The 23,763-nt window shown below is 46.9% G+C and overlaps 1 protein-coding gene across 1 annotated transcript; it reads left to right on the top strand.

Moving 5' to 3' along the window:
- The first annotated feature begins 24 nt into the window (after positions 1 to 24).
- On the top strand, positions 25 to 23,539 carry LOC144732559 (transcription elongation factor A protein 1-like). The gene is made up of 10 exons (XM_078613996.1): positions 25 to 418; positions 14,471 to 14,533; positions 14,642 to 14,747; positions 15,243 to 15,327; positions 16,918 to 17,144; positions 19,010 to 19,066; positions 19,949 to 20,103; positions 21,404 to 21,550; positions 22,339 to 22,410; positions 23,303 to 23,539. The coding sequence occupies exons 1-10, from the start codon at positions 347 to 349 to the stop codon at positions 23,309 to 23,311; spliced, it is 993 nt and encodes a 330-aa protein (XP_078470122.1). The 5' UTR covers positions 25 to 346; the 3' UTR covers positions 23,312 to 23,539.
- The last annotated feature ends 224 nt before the right edge of the window (positions 23,540 to 23,763 follow it).

Consider the following 23,763-nt stretch of genomic DNA (forward strand, 5'->3'; position numbering starts at 1 on the left):
ATCAACACCACCCCCCCCCACTGCCAGCCCCCCTCCCTTCCTCCCCCCCCCCAACCACCAAGCAGCAGCAGCAACGCTTCAACAACAACACCACCACCAACAACAACCACACCAACCACAGTGTGGTTGGTGTGGTTCTTCAAGAAAGCATCGCCACTGTTGCACGGCGCTTTTCTTCCGCTGACCGTTTCCTTCCGCCAAGTTGCTCGCCACTGCCGCCCGCGTTGCTTGCGACACGGGCGGCTGCCTGCTGCGTGTTGTGGCTGCGTGTTGACACGGCGGAGGCGGCGGTGGCACGGGGAGGACGCGGGCTTGGCGAGCAGGGAAGAGAGAAGAAGAGGAGGACATGGGCAGGGGAGAGGAGGACGTGGTGCGCATCGCCAAGCGCCTGGAGAAAATGGTGACGAGGAAGAGCGCGGTGGGTGACGAGCCGACAGGCTCCGGGATGGTGGGGGTGTTTGTGCGTGTTTGTGTGTGTGTGTTTGTGTGCTATCACTTCACGGTGTGGGGTTCGTGGGGGTTAACCGGGGGTGTTCGAGGGGGGTGAACGGAGTGGAGCGAGCAAGTTCGTGTCTCGTTCAGGGTGCGCACACGCGCGCGTGACTGTGTCGATGGGGGGGCTAATGGATGTGGCAATTGGCGCAGCGCCGTCTGTGTGTGCAGCACGTGCTCTCGTGTTTATCGTGCAGCACGGGGCTATTGGTACAACACAGTGCCACGTGCGTTGGTTAGTGCAGCCACGTGCTCGTGTCAATTGGGGCTGCACTGGGTTGATTAGTGCAGCCACATGCTTGTGTTCAATCCTGCACGTGTGTTGATTAATGTAGCCCCACGCGTATTAATCCTGCACTCGTGTGTTGATTAGTGCTGCACTTGTTGACTCGTGCGATTAGTCCAGCACTTGATGAATAGTGCAGCATTTTTTTTATTCGTGCAGCAACGCGTGTGGATTAATTCAGCACGTATGTTGAGGGTTAGAGGTGAGATGTAATGGACGCCTTTGCTGCACTCCACATGAATTGCTTTGCCGAGCTACAGCGTGCCGGATTTGTTCATCGCTGCACTGTTTTCACGGTCGTGGCTGTTCTTCGTGATGTCCGACGTTGAGCTCCACGTGCCTAGGAGCTTCTTCAGGAACGAGAGATTCCTGGTTTCATTTCAACTGCGGCTTCCGATTTCATCCTATCATCCTTGCCGTGGATGTCCTCGCGGGGGGGGCGTTCCCTTCTTCAGAAAACTTCAGAAATGCAGTTGCTGAAAAATGATTCCAGCAAGTGGAAGTGGAACGTCGGACAACACGCGGTACACAACCCGAAAATACATCGGGGAGAGCCGTGTGATCTGCTTCGGCGATGCAGCTCGTTAACCCAGATTTAACAGCTCATGCAAAAGGTGTGTTCATAAACAGCAGGAAGCCACAACTCCCATCTCACGATCCATTGCACACATGTAATGTGACGTATGTTGAACTTCGTATGTACGTGGGACTTCTTTCACACCGTACGTAGCCAAACCGTGCTAAACATCCATAAGAGGGTTTTGGGTTCGAATATAAATGGGTCGTTAAACCCGCCACCACCCGACGCAGCCAATTAGTAGTGAGGATTGTCACCTAAACCGAGCATGACAATTCGTTACTAGTACAACACACGGACGTGTTGGAGAGTAAACCCACAACATTTACAATTCGAGTATGTGATAAACCCTGACGCACCTTACTACAAATTGGCTGTGTCGGGTGGTGGCGGCTTTAACGACACATATTTACGCGATCTAACCCTCTATCACGGGTAATGTTAGTCGCGAAAGCCTCCGTGTTAAACTAAACATAGAAAAAACGCAGTTCTAAAAAAATATTTTAGTTTTCAATTTAGAATCACCACATTGCAATGTGCATTGCTCTCAGCTTTGCCTGGCCCTATTGTCTAAGGACTTTAGGTGACCAACTCTGCGGGTGAAACACAGACAACTGCAGACCGGTTTCATCCTCGTTAGAGCTCATCAGTAGTAACATGACAGTCATCGATGTGCGCTGTTGCTTCAGTGCTTCTGGGAGCCACGCTACCTGGGGGCCTCTAACCGTTTGCATTGCGGCAGGGTTTTACAAACTCCAGTCCACGCCAACCACCCACCCACCACGCTGTTCTGCGTTTACAAATCTACTCCCAATATCAACAACGCCCGCCATTCGCCACTGTGATTATATATAAGCGACGGCACCACGGCGCATGTGCCAGGCCAGGTGAACTTTGATGCCACGTGAAGTGTCGAAAGGTCAAGGACAGACCCAGGGTTGACTGACTGACATGACTGGTAGATGCACCAGGTGTGCCCCTTACTGTGCCAACTTGCTGCATTGTATCCGCTCGTTGTTGCGAGCGTCGTTCCTCTGCCCTCCGTTGTTGTTGGAGGGCGACTGCCTCCAACCGAGCAGTATCGTCCTTCACGAGCCTCCTCCGACACGTGCACACACACATCACATATACGAAACACGTGTACACACACACACTGAGACCCCAATCTAAATTTGAATCGGTTGTACGAACGCAGACACGTTTGACAAACATCGGGCGCGTGCAGCGTGGGACGAGTTAATTTGTGTTTCAATGGGGAGTACATTGGTGAACGCGGAAAGACGTAGCGTGGAGTTTGGGGAAACCCTGCATGATGGGGGAACACCCCCTTAGCACTTGCCTAGAGGGCAAAACGAGCTGCGTGTGTTTGCAAGGGAGCATTGCTCCTCGGCAAGCAGAGATGACACTTGGCGTTGAGCGCAGATCCGGGATGGAAATAATCCATAAATAAACATGTGGAGCGCGGTCGTTGACGGCGGCAGGTGGCGGCTTGGTGCTGTTGCTGTAGCTGCTGCTGCTCCAGGCTAAATCGTGGTTCCTCATTCCACAAGCCAGGTCCTTAACCCGTCCGTGAAAGGCGAGCCCATGGCCGGGCATGCAGTGGCACACATTCGCCCGTACCAAAGTAAGAGACAGAGAAAATGTCCGTGCATTACGCACGCTGTGCTTAGACTGTGTTTTAAATACGGGACGGATACTAGGTCTTGATGTGTTCTAAAACTTAAATGGCTGAGATATGAACCAAAAAACTAACATCTGCATTGTACCCAACATCTAATTGTCATATTCTTAGGTTTTTTTCCGTAAAGCCACGTAGGTAAAAAAAGAAAAAAAGTAAAATTAAAATAATTTTTATTTGACTTTTATTAATTTACATTTTTTACCTACGTGACTTTACCGAAAAAACCTAAGAATATGAATCATTGCAGTCACGAAAGCTTCAAATCTAGATCTAATTGTCAGCTATCAGCAGCAGCATCCGTCATCGTCTGCAATCTATCCTCTGCTGGATTGTCCAGGAACCAATGAACGTTGAGCCAGCAGCCAACGTTGCAGGTTCCCTGGGTGAAGGCCCTCTCCCTAAGCTGTTGCTATCACGGTTTCGTGATGCAACAATCCATCTAGCTTCCGCACACAAGCTCATTTCATCGCTTCACCACAGTCTATGGACGTTCCTCCAGGCTATGTTTTCCTCGTTTGGCTGTCACTCCGCTGTTAGTCTCGACCACACATCACAGTACTAGAAGTATCCTAAACGCTGTAAATGAATTAATTGCTAATAGTGATTGTGTTTTGTGATCAGCATACCTTGTTATTGTTGTGGCTGCGATTTCTTTACAAAAGCACAAAACACGTTTTTAGAACTGGTTTGGCAACTGGGCAAGTGAAGCCCACGCTGATGCCACCAATCCAGGCCACCACCATGGCAGGGGCAGATGTTGAACTGAAGAACACAAAATGATTCATCGCTCAGCGATCTACTTTGCCATTACATTAAAGTACAAGCCGTTAATAGGCTGCCCTTTGCATTACTACTTGTTGATACAATACTGCAGTTCCTGGACAGTGCTAGAATGGGAGACCACCACGCATCAAAGAAGTGTTACAGGTTGCTGCTGGGCTAATGGGGTCAGCGAGAAGGCGGTGTAGTAATATCCATTGCTGTACTATGCTGTGGTTCTGTGCATTGACCAGTGTGGTGAAGAATGGCCATATAACTCCCACTGTCCCGCACGGCATGGAGTGGGCGAAGGGGGGGGGTAAGAGGCCCTCATCCAGCAGTGGATTACGTGTGCACGAAGTACGCAGTCCTGCAATGACCATCATTAAGTGCCGGCTTTAATTGGGAGCTCATCACAATCATTAATCTGGATAATCCCCCGAGATGGAAAATGTCGTTTGCAGAGGTTTCCTCGTCAGTTGACACAGTACAGGATGGTCCAGATGTCTTGTGACCCCCCAATTAATTGACCGCTAACATTTATTTTCTTTCCATCTTCATTTATGTTTCAAATAAACATTCCTTCCTTTAAAATAAAGTTACGTTTTAGATAATTAAATAGGGGTCACAGGACATCTGGACCACCATGTACATTGGCAACACATCACGGCACCTGAACTGCACAGACGTTTCAAATATTCTCTCCTAGTGAAGTCATTGTTGTGCCTGTGTAGTGTTGTACACGGAGACACACACTTGTTCTTGGAGGCAACACTTTATTACAACACCCCAACAGGGCTAAGTACATACACGTGCACTGGATCTCCACCTAGGTGATAACTACACGGTGAACTGGACCACAACGGGGTAACTACATAACCGGGTCAGTCAGTGACACACTGCCTGACCCACGATGCCGAGCGTAACACCGAAGACCGAGGATCGAAGAGACGTCGCACCGACGGGTTCCATTCCAACAGAGCCAAGAGCCCTCTCGGGTCTGCCCCTTGGTGCTCCTGGGCGTGGCCTGGCTCCGCCCTCGGCCACGCCCCCTTCTAGATCCTACTAGAAGACTCTGGCCCATATCACGTGTCCCTCGAGCCCCCCTTTCGGGCCCCCTTGCTACCCTGAACCGGTCACGTGCCCACTCGGGTTCACACAGAGTATCACGTCCTCACTTGCTCTCTCTCCGACCCTCACCAGAACTATGCCCCCTAGGGCCCGATTCCAATGCCATATCCACTCTGGTGTCAGAGAGAGACTCAAGACGTACAGTTTCTCTCTTGTGACAGTAGTTGGCGCTAAACGCCATAGTGACTCCATATAAGTCACTACATCTGTGATAAATAAGTGAATGTTGTCCGTGTTTAGCACCACTGAACTTGCAATCCAGAGGTCGCCGGTTCGAACCCCTGGTGTGGCGGTTGAAACGATGGTGCAAGTTCATTAACTCCCCACCTCCCGATGAGAATAGGGTTTCCCCTTTTTTCTGGCAACAAAACAGCTGTTAAGATGTTAAAACACTAAACTGAAACCTTTTTACAAGGAGTCATGTGTGCATTAACCACAATACTTGTGGTCAGAATGCAAACCAAAAACATACTCTGATAGCATATGCATTGTCTTTGAAACTGATTGGTCCACACCAGAGACAGCTTTCTTTTCGAGCCAAGTCTCAAACGGTGTTAGACCAGAAGACACTACCTCCCTCCCTGCCTCTGTTCACCCAGCACTGTAAGTGGATACTCCAGAGTTGATCTGCAATATTAAAATATCTGTGCAACCCCCTTGAAGGCACCGGCTGATTATTTGCTGGGCCAGTGCCTGAATAAGGTCCTGAAATAAGTGTTCGGGTCAAACGCAAGAGACAATTTTACCCGGCGCTGGTTCTCGTGGAAAGCTGTCAACCTGACAAGTGGCAGCTCCAGTTTCATCGTACGGATCGCCAAGGGATCGGGATTAGAGTTCACCGCGTGAGGCAGATATAACAAAAAAATATTGGCAACAGCAGCCTTGACAGCCACCCGATCAGATAAAATATTCTGGCTCCTGCCTTCTTGGCCTCTTTTGGACCTGATATTCTGGCAGAGGTGTGTGGTTAGCCTTTGTCTATGAGGACATCCACATTGTGATGTACACTATAAGTGTAAAGCAACGTTCCCGGTACACTGTAGAGTAATATGATCTCCTAAATCGTGCGTTTAGTTTGCGTTTCACTTGAGTGAGAATCACGTATCTTTGGGGATTCCCATGAAGTTGTTTTTATACCTTGAAACAATGACCATACCATAACATATCTTAGTATATTTATAACAAAAACAATTCTTAGAATGTGTCCACATGCTAAATCTTTATTGAATTGGTCGTTTTAACGTGGGCAAAGGGCTGACAGATGGGAATTTCCCATTGACTTTCTCGTTCCTGCTGAACTTTGGAAAGGCCTGAGAAAGACGCAGCTGCTGTCGTCACCTTGAGTGACGTGACCTAGTCCATATCTTACCGTGGTCGTTTGCAAAAGATGGGCAGTTAATGTATTTACCATGTCAAAGATTGTGCATCATATTCGAGCAGATATAATGTGCATTGATGGATTACAGCAGTTAGGCATCGATGCATACGGTACCGATAGTTGTGTGGAAATTCCTTGCGCAAATCAGTGCCACGTTTCTGTCACTTAAGGATTCTGATTTTTGTTAGATTATTTCCTAACTTTTGGCTTTTTCTCAGATTTAGCCCAATCGTGCCGTCAGCACCATGTCATGAGACAAATAATTAGTTTGGAGCTCTATCAATGGCATGCATTGCCCCGTGTAAGAGAATGTTCCGTGGAAGGAGATGTCACATAACTGCTTCTGAATTCTCTCCAAGCGACCTACCTTTCTGATGCAGAAATACATATTCAAACTATACAGTCAAATACATATGTTGACTTCTTGAAGCTAAAATGTAGGCCAATTAGGTCAAAAAATATATATTCTGTGTGCAGTCATTGGTAACCAGACCGAATCCATCAATTATCTAGATTTCAGAACACAGTTTAATCATGGGCGCCTGCTAGAATTCGAACCCATGATCTCAGCAGTGCCGGCTTAGCAATCTGACCTCTGGCCTCTGAGCCACTCAAAAACCTCGTCACTGAATGTTTGTTAGTTGACACTTCTCCTGTACATTCTACTCCGTGACAACATGACCATAGACCACCCCCCCATCAGTTCAGCCAGCAGTATAATCCCCCATATTCCACATCGACCTCCGTAACACGTTTACCAGGAATGTTGTACCACCAGCAATATTAAAAACAAAAGAATATATTATAGTTTAACACGTCGGCTTTCACTACCAATATCATCCATAGCAGAGTTTTTTTTTGGGTTAGATCGCGTAAATATATAAATGTGTCGTTAACACCCGCCATATATTCTACTCGTCCATGTCATTGACTTGTATAGGCAGGGCTTAATATCAGGACGGGTGTGACTCTGGTTCGGTGACCCTGAATATATTTCCACACTGCACAACACATCCAGGATACCTCTCGCATTGGCTGTGGCTCCGATAGCAGTGATATGCCACGTAACGGAGACCACCAGTCACCCAGAACACATGCAGTGGGAAATTAAATCCGGCCTGAAGCAGGCGTACGTACTGTCACGGCGAGTGTGAACATGATTGGGATCGCGGGAATGAGACGTGATCTGGAGGCAGTGAATCTGTGAGACACATTGGCTATGCGGTGACAGGGCATGTGGTGACGTGATGTGGACGGGCTGTCGTGTGCACGGAACTGGGACACGCTAAGTAATGGACATGTCGTTATGCGTGTTCGTGGAGTGTTACCATCGGGACTTGGGTCTCGATTTATGTCTCAATTACTATCAGAATTGTCTAAAAAAATGCTCGGTCCTTTGTTAATCCACTGCTAGATTAAGACCTCCATAATTACAATTATGGGTTTGTTTGACCATAGCTCACCATGCTAAACACTGGGTTGGTGAAAGCATGCAACAGGACAGGTTAATGTCACCACTGATGTTAGCCATAGCTGGGAATCAAACTCAGGTCGCATGGTTCATAGCATAGTGCACGAACCACTGCGCCACCACTTCACCCCATTTACAATGTAAATGTTAGAGAAACTATTTTGAGCTTTGCTGGGAACATTACTGTATGTATATAGCATGTTTGGAAGGATAATGCTGTGTATGCTGCGTCATAATTTTTTTTATGGTTTAATTATCTTCTAACTTTGGGCACCTTTGACCAAATCACTGGGAATGCACCCAACCACTTGCAGATCTCAGAAGATTCAAGGCCTGGACAGTGCTTGGATATATGGCCATGCTGCACAAACAGGTTGTCACAGGGCTTGCACGCGACGTGGTGGGAGAGTCAAGGGTAATTGCAACAACATCTGTTGTTGTGCTGTACCCCTATGCTTCCTCGACTATGCTTCCCCCGCCTTAACGAACCCGCAATGACCGGCGTGGCGAAGTACGATCATATAATAACCCTCAAGATCCGCAACAAAGCGGTTGTGGGTATTTCTGAGGCCTTCGTCCAAGCAATGGGATTACACGAAGGTCGCTGTGGTCACGTTCGGTACCCGCTACAAACGACACTGTTCACAAGATGAGCCGAGACAGAGAGAGAGACAGAGAGAGAGGATCTGCTTTGAGGAACCACCCTGGTTTCCACCGCTAAATTGTAGATGTCTCCTGAGCTACGTTGCTGTGAGCGGCGCTGGGGCCTCACGCTGACGCCCAACTTCCATTGGCGTGCCGCGAGGTGGCTGCATGTGTCAAGGTGGCAATTTCTCCTCGCTCGAATGTTGTCAACAAATACCACACAAACGCGGCTGCGGAGTGGAAGGGAACACTTTTGCATCGCGTGATATCGGCGGTAAAGGTAAACGTGCCAGTTGGCGGAGGGAGGGGGGCTACCCGAGACCGGTTTCCATGGCCAGGATGCAAGCTGAGGTCTCGTGAAGTTCACGGTGCACGGTGCACGCGGCTCGACCACTTTGCCACTGCTCAATGCCGACGGTTCGCTAAACCCACGTCTTGAGCGGACGTCCACAGAGGCCACGCAGCAAGGACATTGGCTCGTGGTGCATGTGCCCGGTGGACTGTCACGCCGCGGAACCGTGAGCGATGGCGATGGCATTGGGAGGAACTTCATCCAGCAGTGGATTGGTCATGGTTGACGATGTATGTATGCATGTTGAACTTCTTTCGCACCGTACGTAGCCAACCGTGCTTATTGAAGGTGTGGTGGAAGGATGACAAACTAAACACAGAGCGGTTGTAATGGAAAAATGATGCTGCTGATTTCCATGAATATCTACTGTATTGAAATGTAGAATTGCATTAATTGGTTAGTGAAATTCGGACATTAAATATGTTTTGACTATAAACTCGGTCATATCTTGCTCAAAAAGCAACCTCCACATGACGTTTTATTCACAGTGGATCAGATAGTGTCACAACCTGCACAAGAGCAGACTCGGGTACCCTTTGTTTGTATTTCCTCGGGAAGTCACGCCGACTCTTTTAAAGGCCTTTCCAGGAGGGTGTCTGCCAAGATTTTTGCAGTCTGTGGCGAAGTTGGCGTGTGCGATCCCAATTGAGTAACGGCTGAGGAGATGGAAGATGGAAATATTGGGTTGGGTGTGGAGTGGGGCTGAACGATTTGGGGAAAATATCTAGATTTGAAGTTTTTGTGACTGCAAGGATTCGTACTCTTTGGTTTTTCGGTAAAGTCACGTAGTTAAAAATAAAATAAAAATAAATGAAAAACAACTTAAATAAGTGAGATTTTTCTGACAGATATTGCGATTTGATTTGCGATTACATTTTTTAAAGTCAAGCTTCAGTTCAATATTCACTCTGTAATAGATTTAAAACATGTGATGGAGCATTACGACGTGATACCATACAAAATATGAACTGCTCTATATATTGTAATGCAAGCATGAGAACTTAAAATATATGTTTGCAGTCGATACCACATTTGGAAGTGGGTTAAAATTGAGTTACAAGATTTGAGGACACAACAACGACAACAACAACAGAGTGAGTTAAAAGAAAGCGTGTAGAATTAGAATAATCGAGAGTATTCTATATGAATAAAGCGCTCTACCTAGAATGTACTGTTATAAACCTCTTTCATGTGTAGTAGTACCCCAGTAATTACCCTGTAATGGGGTAATTTGTATGGGGTAAGGGTAAAAGGTAGGCTCGTTGCTTTTTACCTTTTACCTTATACCTTACCTGCTAAAGGGTAAAAGGTAAGGGTAGAGTGATTGCATCGTGGTAAGGTAAAAGGTAGGGTAAAGGTAGGCTCGTTGCTTATTACCTTTTACCTTCCCTGCTAAAAGGTAAAAGGTATGGTAGAGTGATTGTATCGTGGTAAGGTAAAAGATAGGGTCAAGGTAGGCTCGTTGTTTTTACCTTTTAACTTTTACCTTACCTTGCCGAGGCCTAGATTAACCCACGATGGGGTTCGTTCCCTGCTCCGACACGGTGTTCCGCGAATGATGATGGATTATCGGTCATTTCACGTTGATGCCACCGACTAGACGTGGAACCATACAGCATGAGAGAACATTGAATTGCTTTTACTTTTCTGCCATTCTCATTGCCTCCGCAAGCCATACCCATAACACTCATTCCAGTCCTGTGTACAAAATTTTAATTGGGCATATGATGGGAAAGAATGTTCCACACAGTACCCCGCCAGAGGAGGGGATAATGCGTACAGTATACGGTACATGCATTGCCCGCAGTGTTGCAATATTGTTTATTGCCAATATTGGTTACACATTATTGGCAACGACAAGAATGGCAGAGTGTTTCCGGGACGACCTCAACAGGAGGCCCGCAAGCCTCGTCTGCTGGGCAGCAGTGGACACACGTGGGACTCGGTGTAGGGAGCGGGAGAGAGTTGGTGAACTGTGAGGGTTTTTGCTCGCTAAACTTGTGAGTTTGCATTCGCATTGCATCACAAATCCACAAGGGCTGAGCCCAGAGTTGCGGTCACGCCGCGGTTTTGCGGGCGTGGGGGGTGGCTTTTTGGTGGCTTTTCGTGGGCGCCGAGGGGTGTTTACAGTGTGAGTGAACAGAGTGGCGTCGCGAGGAAGAAGCGGGTCATACTGCCCTCTTGTGACGACAAGCCCACCCTACAACAACACCAACACAAATAGCTCCCCCGTGTGGCCATGTAACAAGGCTGTTGGGGCAAGTGCTGTGAGCGAGCAGCACCGATGAAGCCCGGACAGCAACCACGCCCGGCCGCCTTTGTCTCCCCAGCGGCGATGTCGTTTACACACCGCACCAGGTACTCATTAGAGGCCGGTGTTGGTGGCCGTGAGCGGGAGTCGAACTCGGGTCGCCGGGTTCGTAGCGCAGCGCCGCTACCTGCTACACTGCAATGCGTTACGCTTCCACGTCTGCGGGTCACATGACAGATGTGACGTCACAGCTCACTTGCCGTGCAAAAAATAAATGCATTTTGGAGCCCTCCCCCCCCCCCCCAAAAAAAAGAAAAGGGTATTTTTATAATGTTTTCATGGTGTACAGTCTGGAAAGTACCCACATGGCAAATTTGCAGTTTGTTGCATGTCGGGAAGTACGCCAAACATTTTGAACAGACACACATAATCACAATGCAGACACACATAATCACAACTTTGCCTTTTATATATGGATATATATACCCCACATCGGTGTCCTGTGCGTATTATTTAAAAATGGGATTTAAAATAGATATTCACACGCACTGTTTTGATCTGGCCCTCCACACAAATGAAATCGCCGTACGTGTTTTCCTCCTACCGTATAAATACGCTGATAATAATACACCCCCTTCATCGTATATCATAGCTTCGCCACCCACAAAAAAAACAATCTTAAGTATTTATTTTACACATCCCATGAGCCACACGGAGTTATGTGAGTGCATGATTTCAGCAGCGTTGGTTGAATACAAGCAAGCTGGACCGGTTTTGACATTCACTGTCTCATCAGCAGCGGTCGGGCTCGCCTGAACCAATTCTCGTGAACTGCCAGATGTCGAAAGGCAAAGACCCCCCCCCGTCTGTTAGACATGAGTCCTAGTTTGATTCAAAAAGTGTAAAATACACAAGGATCGAAATTTTTGACCGTGACGACTCCATATCTGGCAGAGGAAATGTTTAAATGATTGAGTAAGTGAGATTTGGTGAGAGGCGTTGAATGTTTTCTATATAATTTATCTTATTTTTGTGGAGTACGTATCTATAAAAGGGCACCACGGTGCCAAGATGTTAGCTACCTCGCCTGGTATACAGGAGGTCGTGGGTTCGACCCCGACGCCTGCTGTATATTTGGAGTTTTCATGTTCTCCCCGTGGTCGCGTAGATCTTTCCCTCCACATTTAGAAACACGCGTGTTATTTGCACGCGAGTATTTGACTGCTATAAATTTCCAAACGATATGCCTCTTAGTTGAGCTATCACTTGTGGCCAGGTCGCTTCTGAAAGAGAGCTATAGCTGAGTGGGCTTCACCTGGTAAAATAGAAAGTTTATCATGATATTTTGAAAGAATTGCCAATTGCCTGGATTTTTCTCAGGATTGTCCCATTGAGGTAGCTGGTATCCTGGGGTATCTGTAATTCTTCCCGTGGCATTAAAAGTCCACGTTTTTGTCATTTGCAGAATAACAGTAGTAGGAATACATCACTCAAGATCAATGAGATGTATTGTACACATAGTTGATCTCCCTGTTTGCTGGTATTGAGATATTCTTGTCTCCCCCTAATGTCTGTCCCGTAGAAGGGAAATAATAAAATAATTAAAATAAAACATAATAAAATAATTCTCACAACGTTTCGGCCACAACGCAAGCAGCCGTTCTCAGGTGAAGAATGAGGACGGCTGCTTCCGTTGTGGCCGAAACGTCGTGAGAATTATTTTATTATGTTTTATTTTTATTATTTTATTATTTCCCTTCTACGTGACTTTACCGAAAGAACCAAGAAGATGAATCCCTGCAGTCACGAAAGCTTTAAATCGAAATTTCGTCTGCCCCGTTCTTTGGCACCTCAGAGGTGGCAACGGTTCTGCACAGTGCGTTAAAAAACCCAATTTTTTACATCGTTTCATTCACATTTGCTGACTTTGGCCGAATGCCATTGTTGTTGCTCTCAGATCCACTACAGATGTTGCGGATTCCAGAGTCGGTGGGGAGGGGGGTCGAAAGGGGGGCCGGGGTGCTGCTGAAGTGAAAGCAGATGTGTGGCATCTGAATAATTTCACCTAAAAATAGAAAAACAATTACAGCCCCGTGTCCCCCCCCCAAACCTCTTGCAGCAGTGCTGTACGTTTGCATACGTGAGGCTAATGGAGATGTGTGGGGGGGGGGGGGTGGCTAGATTTGGGGATCACATCGTGTGGATTGGTGCAGGATAGCTTGCTCACTGACGATTACCAAAGTTGGTAAACGGTGAAGGTGCCAGCCCTGCAATTAATTGCTGACTCATGCCACTTCTGATGGAAGAGCCTCCACGATAGAATGAGCTCTAGAGCCCCCCGAGTTGTGGTTTTTTGGCCTACTCTTTTACAGACGGCCAGATGTCTTGGAGGCGAGGGTGCTCACACTTTACCCCACCACGTGCGACCCGCCACGTGGTGTGGTAAAGTGACTGTGGATTGTAGCAACTCGTTTTTAAAAGCAGTGCTTCCATGAAAAAAGAAAACATGTCATGGTGGGTTTTTAATTCCACGTGATATTTGCATTGTACGAATAGTGGATTATTGTGGACTTAAAGCTGAACATATTTACCATAGATAAGCTGAAGTACTGTATATTGATACTCTTAGGTTATTTCGGTAAAGTCACGTAGGTAAAATAATCATAATAAAATAAAATAATAATAAATGAAAATAACTAAATTAAATCACGACGTTTCGGAGGCAACACAAGCCTCCGTCATCAGGTGTAACTGCTCCAGAATTATGAATTCAGAAAATAAACTGGAAATCGTTTAGCTCCGTAGCGCTTTTGGTTGGTCGACAAAGCTGTGGAGAAGACACAGACGCTCAACTTGGCAGCTTCTTCGAGCAATTTAACTTCAATTGCTTCTCTGCTCTCAACGGAAGCAGAGTTCCGACAAAGTCGAGGAGTAACTCCACCGAACCAATGAACGGACCCTCAGATCGACCCTCTGTTGCAACTAACCTGCAGAACCTCGGACTGACTTGTTTGTGTAGATGGGTGCAGAAAGCCATTCCAGTTCGCTGGAGGCACAGCTCAAGCTGGCTGCTTGTGGAGAAGTGGCTGGGCTGGGCACTGTCCGATGTTCAGGGGCCTCCCGCTTGATGCGTTGCCAAGCCCTGCAGTGCATTCCAGGTCATTGTGTGGCTCGCATAGATCGTTTTTGGCTTTTCCCACACTCAACGCAGTGAGGTTAATGTAAGTAATACATTATAATGTTGCACATCCAACTGGCACGTTTTCCGGCCGTATGAATATTTTGGCATTTGGCTCGCAGGGTCAGGAAGGGTTATATCCCCTGATGTCGTCTGGTTATTTTGCAATCCTCGTGATGACAACAAATACTGAGCGTTTGGGTGCTGCGAGCGTTCACGCAAACAGACGTTGAATGATTAATCTTTACCTGTGGTCTGCTGTGTTGCAGGATGGAGCTCTGGATCTTCTTAAGGAGCTGCAGGCGATACCCATGACACTGGGCATCCTAAAAGTGAGTTGGACTGCTTCTATCACAAAGCTGGAAGATATTTCTTCATTGGCTGCCAGTAGTGTTAGAATGCTTTTCCCTTGAGAAATGTGAGTTCCCCTTCTCTGGCAGGTGACGCGAGTGGGAATGCTCGTGAACTCTCTAAGAAAACTCACGAAAGATGAGGAGGTGATTTCTATTTCCAAGATCCTCATAAAGACCTGGAAAAAGTTACTTGGTGAGTGACCAAACTTTCCAGCCGTTCATTCTCACTCCCAGCTAAGTGATCGTGCGTAATGTCTCCCCTTTGAGGGTTTTATTATTTGACACCCGCACCCCTGGCAATTTGAAATGTCACATTTCAAAGCGAGAATTAAATTGAACAACCATAATACAGGTTTTTTGGGTTCGATTGCATAAATTTCGATTCAATATTTATAAAATATATAAAATATATATTTACGAAATCTAACCCCAAAAAGCTGTATTATGGATGATATTGGTCGCGAAAGCCTACGTGTTAAACTTAATTGAACAGTTTATACATATAATGGGATAGAGTAGCGCCCCTCATGGCTGCTGGACCTATTACATGCAATAGTCACACATTTTAAAACGTATCACTTCCTATGCACACAATTCAATGCGTACATCATGGGGGCAATGTTAAATACACGTGTCCTGTACGTGTGTGTTTTTTTGTTTCTTGCGCTGTGTGTGTTTGACCTCTTAGGGGTGGATCAGATGAAGAGGAGGAGCTCGCATGATTCCTCCTCGTCCAGTCCACCCTACTCCCCCGTGGAAATGCCTGAGGGCAGGTAGCCTCCCACCTTCTCACTCCTGTTTCCTCGCTGATTCTCGGCGGGGCCTGCGTGAAACTCTTGGGGTGCGAGCAATAGTTCAAGCCGGTTTCGCCTTTGCAGTGTTGCTGAGTTCTGCACAGTGTTTTGAGCTGGAAAACACCAATGCTGTTTACAAAAATAACAGAGAGTGGTACTTAGAAGCTCTCCGCGTGTTTGTTTTTTTGGGGTGGCGACGTATTTGTTTTGTAACGTCAGATCTTTCACTGCGTGCGCTACGAACTTCTTCACGGGTTGGATGTTCAGTTCCTGAACTCGCTCGCGGCACGCGGAGCAAAACGTTGGACACCGTGCTGATGAACGGCACGGTACAACCACAAAAACACATCGGAGAGCTGTACAGCACAAGCACGGAAACCTACACAAATTATAACTTTTACAAAGAGCATCAATGTTTGCAACTGCTATATTGGGTGTATCACATAATCAGAACGAGGTTAGAGCCAGGGATTCATTTAAGCAGGATCTGTCCAGGTTAGCGACATGGAAAACATATTTAAACTAAACTATTTAAAAATATATATTTTAAAAGGTAATGCCTCCTGAGCTATATAGCACTTTTTCAGAAGTGACTTGGCCACAAATGATAGCTCAATGAAGCGGCTTATCACATGGATATTTAGAGCAGCCAAATACTCTAAACGCGTGACGTTGATTCTAAATGTGGAGGGAAAAACCGGAGGACCCGGAGAAAAATCCACGCGACCACGGGGAGAAAACGCAAACTCCAAATGACAGGCGTCAGGGTCGGGATCGAACCCACGTTCTCCTGCACACCAGGCGAGGTAGTTAACATCTCATCGCCACCTCATCCGGTTTACCTCTGGCTGTGGCTACTCGTCAAATGGCAACTTCAGTCTAACAGCGACCCAGAAATTGTTCAGTGAGAAAAGAAGCTCTGGTTCGACCGTTTTTCTAAATGGGGAGTGATGTCAGTGGTTAAAATTTGCAGCGATTTCTATCCACTACTTTGGTATTCAGGCAATGCTCTGGTGCCGAAATGAGTAAGAACAATGCAGGAATATTCAGCAATTATGCAGTACGACTACTACTGTGTGATAAAGCCCCTCAGAATGGAGGCACAGTTCATGCTATCAACTTCCTGTGCAGCAATTAACACGTGCACTGCAATCCATGCATTATATTTCAGTAATTGGCACGTGTATTATAGCACATGCAGTACAGTGCAGCAATTAACTACGGTTGCGACCGGTCCTGATTTGCCCAGCATGATCCTCTTTTTTAGAGGTTGCCGTCCTGGGAAATCGGTGAATCTTCCTGGGACATTAATTAAAAGTCCCAGGTGTTTTGTCGGTTGCGGGACAATACACCGCTCGAGTACGATGCGTTTGGATGTAGTTCTCCACTCTTCCGCGACGGTGAGATATTCTTCTTCCCGCGGGATTTGTTGAGCCTTGGAGATGTGGCAGCCCGATAATTAACACGTGTCTAGCAACAACGTGTGCAACACAGTGCAACCGATGTACGTGTACGTACGTGTAACATGTCCCACCGTGTTGACCGCTATTATCGCTCTGCTCATGGCAGCAATTCTGGGCCCGAAGGCAAGCACTGCGAGAAAGGAGGAGGTGACAGGAGGCGTGCGGAGACCAAACCACCCAGCACCCCCACCACGCCCACCACGCCCACCACACCCAACAGCCCCAGCACTCCTGGCACCCCAAGGTCGCCCGCGTTCCCATCGGCGGGCACCTCCAGCGAGGTTGTGCGAGAAAAGTGCCGGGAAATGCTGGCAGCTGCACTAAAGACCAATGGTGAGACTGTCGTAGAAATACATAAATGAAGGCGACGTGATTTCCTGCTCACATGAGCACCGAGGCACTGCTCCTCTGCTGTTTATAGGCATGAGCCATTGGTGGAAATTGCATATTCTTATTGCGGGGGGGGAGGGGGGGGAAATGTATCGACAGGACAATCACCGTTAATTTAACCAAATCAGCGGTACTCATTTTATTGACACCGTTGGGATTGCGAGCTAAGTCAACCGCTACCCAACCAGGATTGGAAGTCGCAAACCTTCCGATTGCGAGCTGCTCGCTCTGCTGTTGAGTCACCTGGCCGGGGATGACGGTGGGCAGCAGTAGGACAATGAAGAGGTCAACACAGGTGGCCAATGTTGGTGATGCCACCATTGCCTACTTCCTTGTGCCAGGTCCCGCAGTTGCTTTTTTAATGTTTTGTCTTTACCCCTAACGTTATTTCGATTGTGAAGCAGATATCGCAGACCCAATTCTCAGATCCCCCCCCTTCAAGTCACCTCTGGTCAAGGCGGTAGGGGGCAGCACTTCCACACGTGCTCTCCCGAAGAGATATGTTTGTACTGGTAGGAACCTCCTGGGTACACCAGCCCACAGGGGATTATTGTGTCCGTCGTGCAGGGAGGGGCTGGGTGGGGAGGGAGGGGCTGGGTGGGGAGGGGAGGGTGGGGAGGGGCTGGGTGGGGAGGGTGGGGCTGGGTGGGGGGTGGGAGGGGTGGGACTGGGTGGGGAGGGGCTAGTCACCCCGTGGTGCCCTTATAAAACTCAACGTTTAACCTACTCACGCTGGCTTGTGCCCGCCCTCACAGTCGGGCATATTTGCGGAATACACCACGCCGCCGTTGACCCTGGCCATTGACCGAGCAACCCAACGTTCCTACCAGCTCCCTCTGCAGGAATGTGTTCATGTAAAAGTTAAAGCAATAATATATTTTATTCTTTGAAGTGGAATTCAGCCAAGTGCAGATCCAAATGTAACGTGATGGATTTTGTTTTGTGCAGTGATTATGGCCAGGCTGTAACCATTTATATTTAATTACAGGTGGCTAAAACCTCGACTCAAACCCAGGATCTCAGTGGAAACAGCTCAGCACGCTGACCTCTGAGTCACGTGGCCACCTTCAGATCCTAGAGTTGTTAAAAAGTTTCCACCTGGCCTTTGAGATCGACTTTGACATCCTACCCCTCTGGCTTTTAGTCTCTCCTTTAGTGGCCATCCTCTGGGTACCAATCCATCGCCTGTCTCTAACCTGCCCACCTATCATTATGCACACGTCCTGCTCATTACAACCTAATCTTCCCGATGACATCTACAAGACTATCATTGTCCAATGAAAGTTATACCCTTGGTCACCAACCTCAGTTTGGCCTGATCTTATCCGTCAATATTGCTGATGCGGCGTGTATGGTTAGGAATAATATTGTTTGATTGAAAACTTACAGGTGGTTTATCCTATGCTTTCAATAAATAAAAAACAACCCCTCAGAGCCATACTCCAAATGATGCCAATAATGGAAAGGAAAACAGTGACTGAGTGTTTTTTCGTGCAGTCATCGCTGGATATTGCTGACGTGGTAAATATGCTCTTCTGCAGCTCCACTGATGCAAACATGATCATGCAGAATTGAAGACTTTTGTTTTTTTTGGGGGGGGGGTGGGGGGGGATAAAGTGATTGATGCCAGATATTAAACTTCGACACACTTCAACGGGCAGGGTGGATTCTGCTTACAACATGTCGACAAACAACATTTTTTTCCTTGCTGGCAAAATATACATTTCAGATGTGGCCCTCGCAAAACGCTCAAACCGTTCATGTTATTAATGCGAATGTTTGTACGAATGTGTTTTCATTATTTGCAGATGACTACGTGAAGTATGCGGCGAACTGCGAGCTGATTGGGGCACAAATTGAAGACTGTATCCTTTTTGGCAGTCCGCATCGTTGTGTTTTCACAGTTTTGGTTTAGAACATCTACACGTGAGACGCTATCGTGGTGTAATGTTGAGCACACTGGACTTTTTTTCGCACCATATGTAGCCAACCGTGCTAATCAGAGGTGCGGGGGAAGGACAACGAACTGAACAGAGTTGAAACAGTGGTGCAAGTTTCTTAAAATTTCCCCTGCCGCCTCTGTCCACTAACCAGTATAAATCGTGGCACCATGGTTAGTCGATCGGCATGAGAGTTGGTTTAAATCGATGAATTGTTACAAGCCTACAAAACGGTTACAGTCAAGGATGACTTGGGCAAGAACACATGACAGCCACTGATGGGGCAGTATGTAAATTAAATGTAATTCTAACATGTAATTTCACTACATTTGTAATTAGGAATTGGAATCTCTAAATTGCACATCACATTTGTATCTAAATTGCATTCCTCTCGTAATTTATGAATCAAAATTACGCACGTTTCTTTCCCGTCTTGATTACAACATCATGTCTAGCCTGGTGGCTCAGCGCTAGAGAAAGTGGCTCACACTCTGGAAGGATGAGAGTTTAAATCCTGATTGGTGGTTTGTTTCAGCCCATCATCCCCTTGAGGTCGATAAATGAAAGCACCACTGTGGAGAAATCAACATTGTGGTTGTCTTACAAATAGACTCGACCCGCCATAAGAACGTGGAATTTCCTTCCCTGGCTCAGTTCTGTAAAGAAGAGATGAGCACCAGCTCTATGCCCTATTTGAGTAGGAAATCATGTTTTGATTCCAGCAGCAGGGGGAGGGAGGGTGGCATAGGAGCTCAGTGATTCATCACATTTGCCGTGTTTTTTTCCGCTGACGTGAGAATGGGCCAGCCATCTTCCAGGAGCTGCCTGCCGTGGATCAGAAGTACAAGAACCGCGTGCGCAGTCGCATTTCCAACCTCAAGGACCCCAAAAACCCGAACCTCCGCATCAGTGTGCTGACCGGGGCTATTTCAGCGAGCTGCATGGCCAAAATGACAGCGGAGGTTTGGAAGTTTGTTATCGCGTCATCGGATTTGTAATGACCGGATACGCGATGGTGTACCGTACACACATATGTATTTGAAAAACTCTCATTTGAACGGAAGCTTTTTAAATCTCTTCTTGCTCTGGTGGTCAGCGTGGAAGAGATTGCGTTACAGTGCCTGGAGAGTTAGGTGCCCTGTTTCCCATCCTGGGGGTGATCTGGACTACGTTAACCACAGAAAAAACAATGCGCAGCTCTGCTCAAAGCGGGTGGTGGTGGGGGGGAGAAAGAAAATTCCCCAACAGAAACTGTGTTGGAGTTCACGTTGATATCATTAACAGCCACCAAGGATTGCGTTTGGTTGACCGTTTTTGACAAAACAGATTTTTTTATTCTGCCAAACTAACGCAGCAGCAGCAGCAGCAAAACAGCTACGTCGACACCAGCGCTGCCACGAGTGGTTAAGGTTACTTTGTTGCGGAAATTGTTGTTACGTGCCACGGAGCAGTGGCAGCTGGATGCAGGTCAAACGGGAGGTAGCGTTCAACTCAGTGCGAGCTTATCTTTACATGAGGGTGCGTAGGATTTCACAGTTAGCGCTGTGTACGGGCGTTCAACGCGTTTTTCGGATTGTTGCCGCGTGTTTCTCGGCACGACGTCCGACATGTTGCCCGACGTGCTCGGAGCTTCCATTCCCTGAAGAAGAAGAAGAACCTTCAGTTCCTGACGGAAGCTCACAAGCATGTGAAGCGAAACGCCGAACATCATGCCGAGCCGAACCAACACACGCGGTATAACCGGAAACACGTCAAAGAGCTGTTTTACATTGTCTATAAAATCAGTTTCTCCGCCTGCCCTTAGCAACGCGTTTGTAAATGTGGATGAAAAAAAACATCAAAAACGAACGTTCGCATGGCTGGATTTGCATTGCTTTTGATGCGCTCGACGCATATTGTTGCTTCATGTGCATTTACATCTCCAGTGGCCATATACGAGACTATACGAGTACCACTCATAATCAACGTTTTTGGGTTAGATTGCGTTATTTATAAATGTGTTGTAACCCTCCACCACCCGACACGGCCAATCGGCAAAAAATTGTCACGTTGACAAAAGACAAATAGTTCACTGCTTTAGCCCACGGGTGTGTTGAAGCGTGAAACCACAACATTTACAATTTTTGAATACGACGTTTCGCTGGTAATTGCATCCAGCATCATCGGGCAATTCTCCACCACCGGCCACCCGTTCCCTTCCTCTTTGTGGCGATGCTCACGCTTCCCATTAACTTCAACTTGGCTTGGCCTTTGTATTCGCAGGAGATGGCAAGTGACGAGCTGAGGGAAAAGCGCAAGGCCATGACGGAGGAAGCCATCCGTGCGCACCAGATGGCCAAGACGGGCGGCACGGAGACCGACCTGTTCAGCTGCGGAAAATGCAAGAAGAAAAGATGCACCTACACTCAAGTGAGTGGCCGCTTGTTCTTTAGCGGTGTCCTGTCCCTCAATGTACACGTGTACGTATGTTGAACTTCTTTCGCACCTTACGTAGCCAACCGTGCTAATCGGAGGTGCGGGGGCAGGACAACAAAGTAAATGAAAAAAATTAGTTAAATATAGATTTAAAAGTGCATAGCTCCAGTTGCTTCCTAATATTGTAACAGCGTTCCAGACGGCCGCAGAAGCACATCCGAAAGTGCCTGATGAAGTGACCGTCTTTGTTCGATGGCCAGCCAAAAGCCGCTGCGAGGACGGCCGCAAGTTTGCGTGATGTTTGATGCTCCTCGTCATGCAACCGAGCATCTATTCGGGCCCAGGATGGCGTGCGAATCGGTGGTGTGGCCAGAACTATACCGCATTGTGCAATTGTGTTAAGGTTGAGTAAACCTAATAGAGCCTAGGACCGGTCCATGTATCATGTACAACTATCCATGGTCAGGAATCGAACTTGGGTGGCCTGGTTCACAGCGCAGTACATTAACCGGTGTTCACCATTCGTGAAAAGTTACCACCTTGTTTCCACTTGCATCTGATGCACAGCAAGTGCAGCACTTGCAAATAGAAATCGTGAATGGCTCGTACCGCATATTGTTCGACACAATGTCAGACGTTTCACTCCACATGCTGGGAACTTCTCCAGGAACCAATTGGAGCAGCCCGCTTTTTTTCTCGGAGAGCCATACAGAACAACAGTGGTGACTTACGCAGCCGGTATCGTGAATTGTCGCGTTGTCGGTTTTTCTGTCGTATTTCAGGTGCAGACCCGAAGCGCAGATGAGCCCATGACCACGTTCGTCTTTTGCAACGAGTGCGGGAACCGATGGAAGGCAAGTTTTGCCACGGTGTTCATAGTTGCTACTCACACAGACATCGCAACAATGCAGAGTTATCGTAGGGTGCCCATTCACGTGCTGCTGCTTCTATTGAAACCTCACGTCGTAGACTATTCTTTGGCATACTGTACCACTGCAAACGTGTGCCGATTATAGTTCTACAGGCAAAGAACAGAAGTACTTTTCAAACACCCTCTGGGAATGTTATGCTTTTCACCAATGGCTCATGTAACTCTAACATCCAATTGTTTTTTAAAAACCTTTTTTTCGGACTTTGTCCAAAACTACCAAATTTGCACGTCAATTTGTCTTGTATATTCGGTACATTTTCTCAAGAGGTGATACTAACTTTATCGATAAAATCAGGGCACCTGCCACCCTAAGGTTTTCTGTCAGATTAACAAAGTTAACATTGAATTGACCAGATCATTAATAGTTGTATTTTAATAACAAGACAAAAACCTTGTGGTTTTAACGTTAGGATATTAATCTTAGCGAATTAAACTCATAAGCCACTGCACCTTTACGCAACGTATTTTTGGGTGTTTGCATCTCACTGTGAGATGACAAACCCCGCCAGCAGTTGTCATGCTCATGGATATAGTAAGCAGGAAGTGATCACTGACCTTGGTTGGCTGCAATTGAAGCAGACTAAACAGTCGCCCTTAGCTTAATTGCCACGTGTTCTTTGTTGTTGAGAATCGAGAGCATGCATACGTTTTCCAGTTGCACATGTCACACACACACACACACGCATGCAGGCATTTCTAACTATTTCTAACCAACACTGTGCTTTCTAGGTGTTGTGTGATGCACGCTTACTAAAATATGCCACGTAAGATGTCAGTTTCTTTTCTGTATTTACTCATATCCTCTATTTCCCCAGTTCTGCTAAAGAAGATTCAAGCACTTCAGTTTTTATGAAAAAATACTTCTAACTTCTCTTGCCTTAAATGCTTTTAAACAAGACAAAGGAATGTTTAAAAATGGTTTATATATTTAAAGAAAAAATGGCATAGATTTTTGTTTTATAAAGTCAGCTTAATTCTAATTGTCATGTTAAATTGCATTGGAATTATTTTAAACCTTAAGTAAATGATAAATCATGAGCTGGTGACCCCAATGTGTCTGCCTTTTCCTTTTTATATTGCACTTGTGGTGCGAGCGATGCGTTGACTTGCGTTGTTTTATGGAAAGACTGCGAGTTTTGCACGGTGGTTCATAAAAAAGGAATGGACATCCACTTGAGTAAGTGCAACTTTAAGACAACACGGAAAAATTTGCTTCACATAGCGAGACTCAGCTGAGATGTCACTTACTCAAAAAAAAAACACACTTGAAACCTTC

The sequence above is a fragment of the Lampetra planeri genome, chromosome 2 (assembly GCF_965212315.1).
Source record: "Lampetra planeri chromosome 2, kcLamPlan1.2.h2, whole genome shotgun sequence".
Lineage (NCBI taxonomy): Eukaryota > Metazoa > Chordata > Hyperoartia > Petromyzontiformes > Petromyzontidae > Lampetra > Lampetra planeri.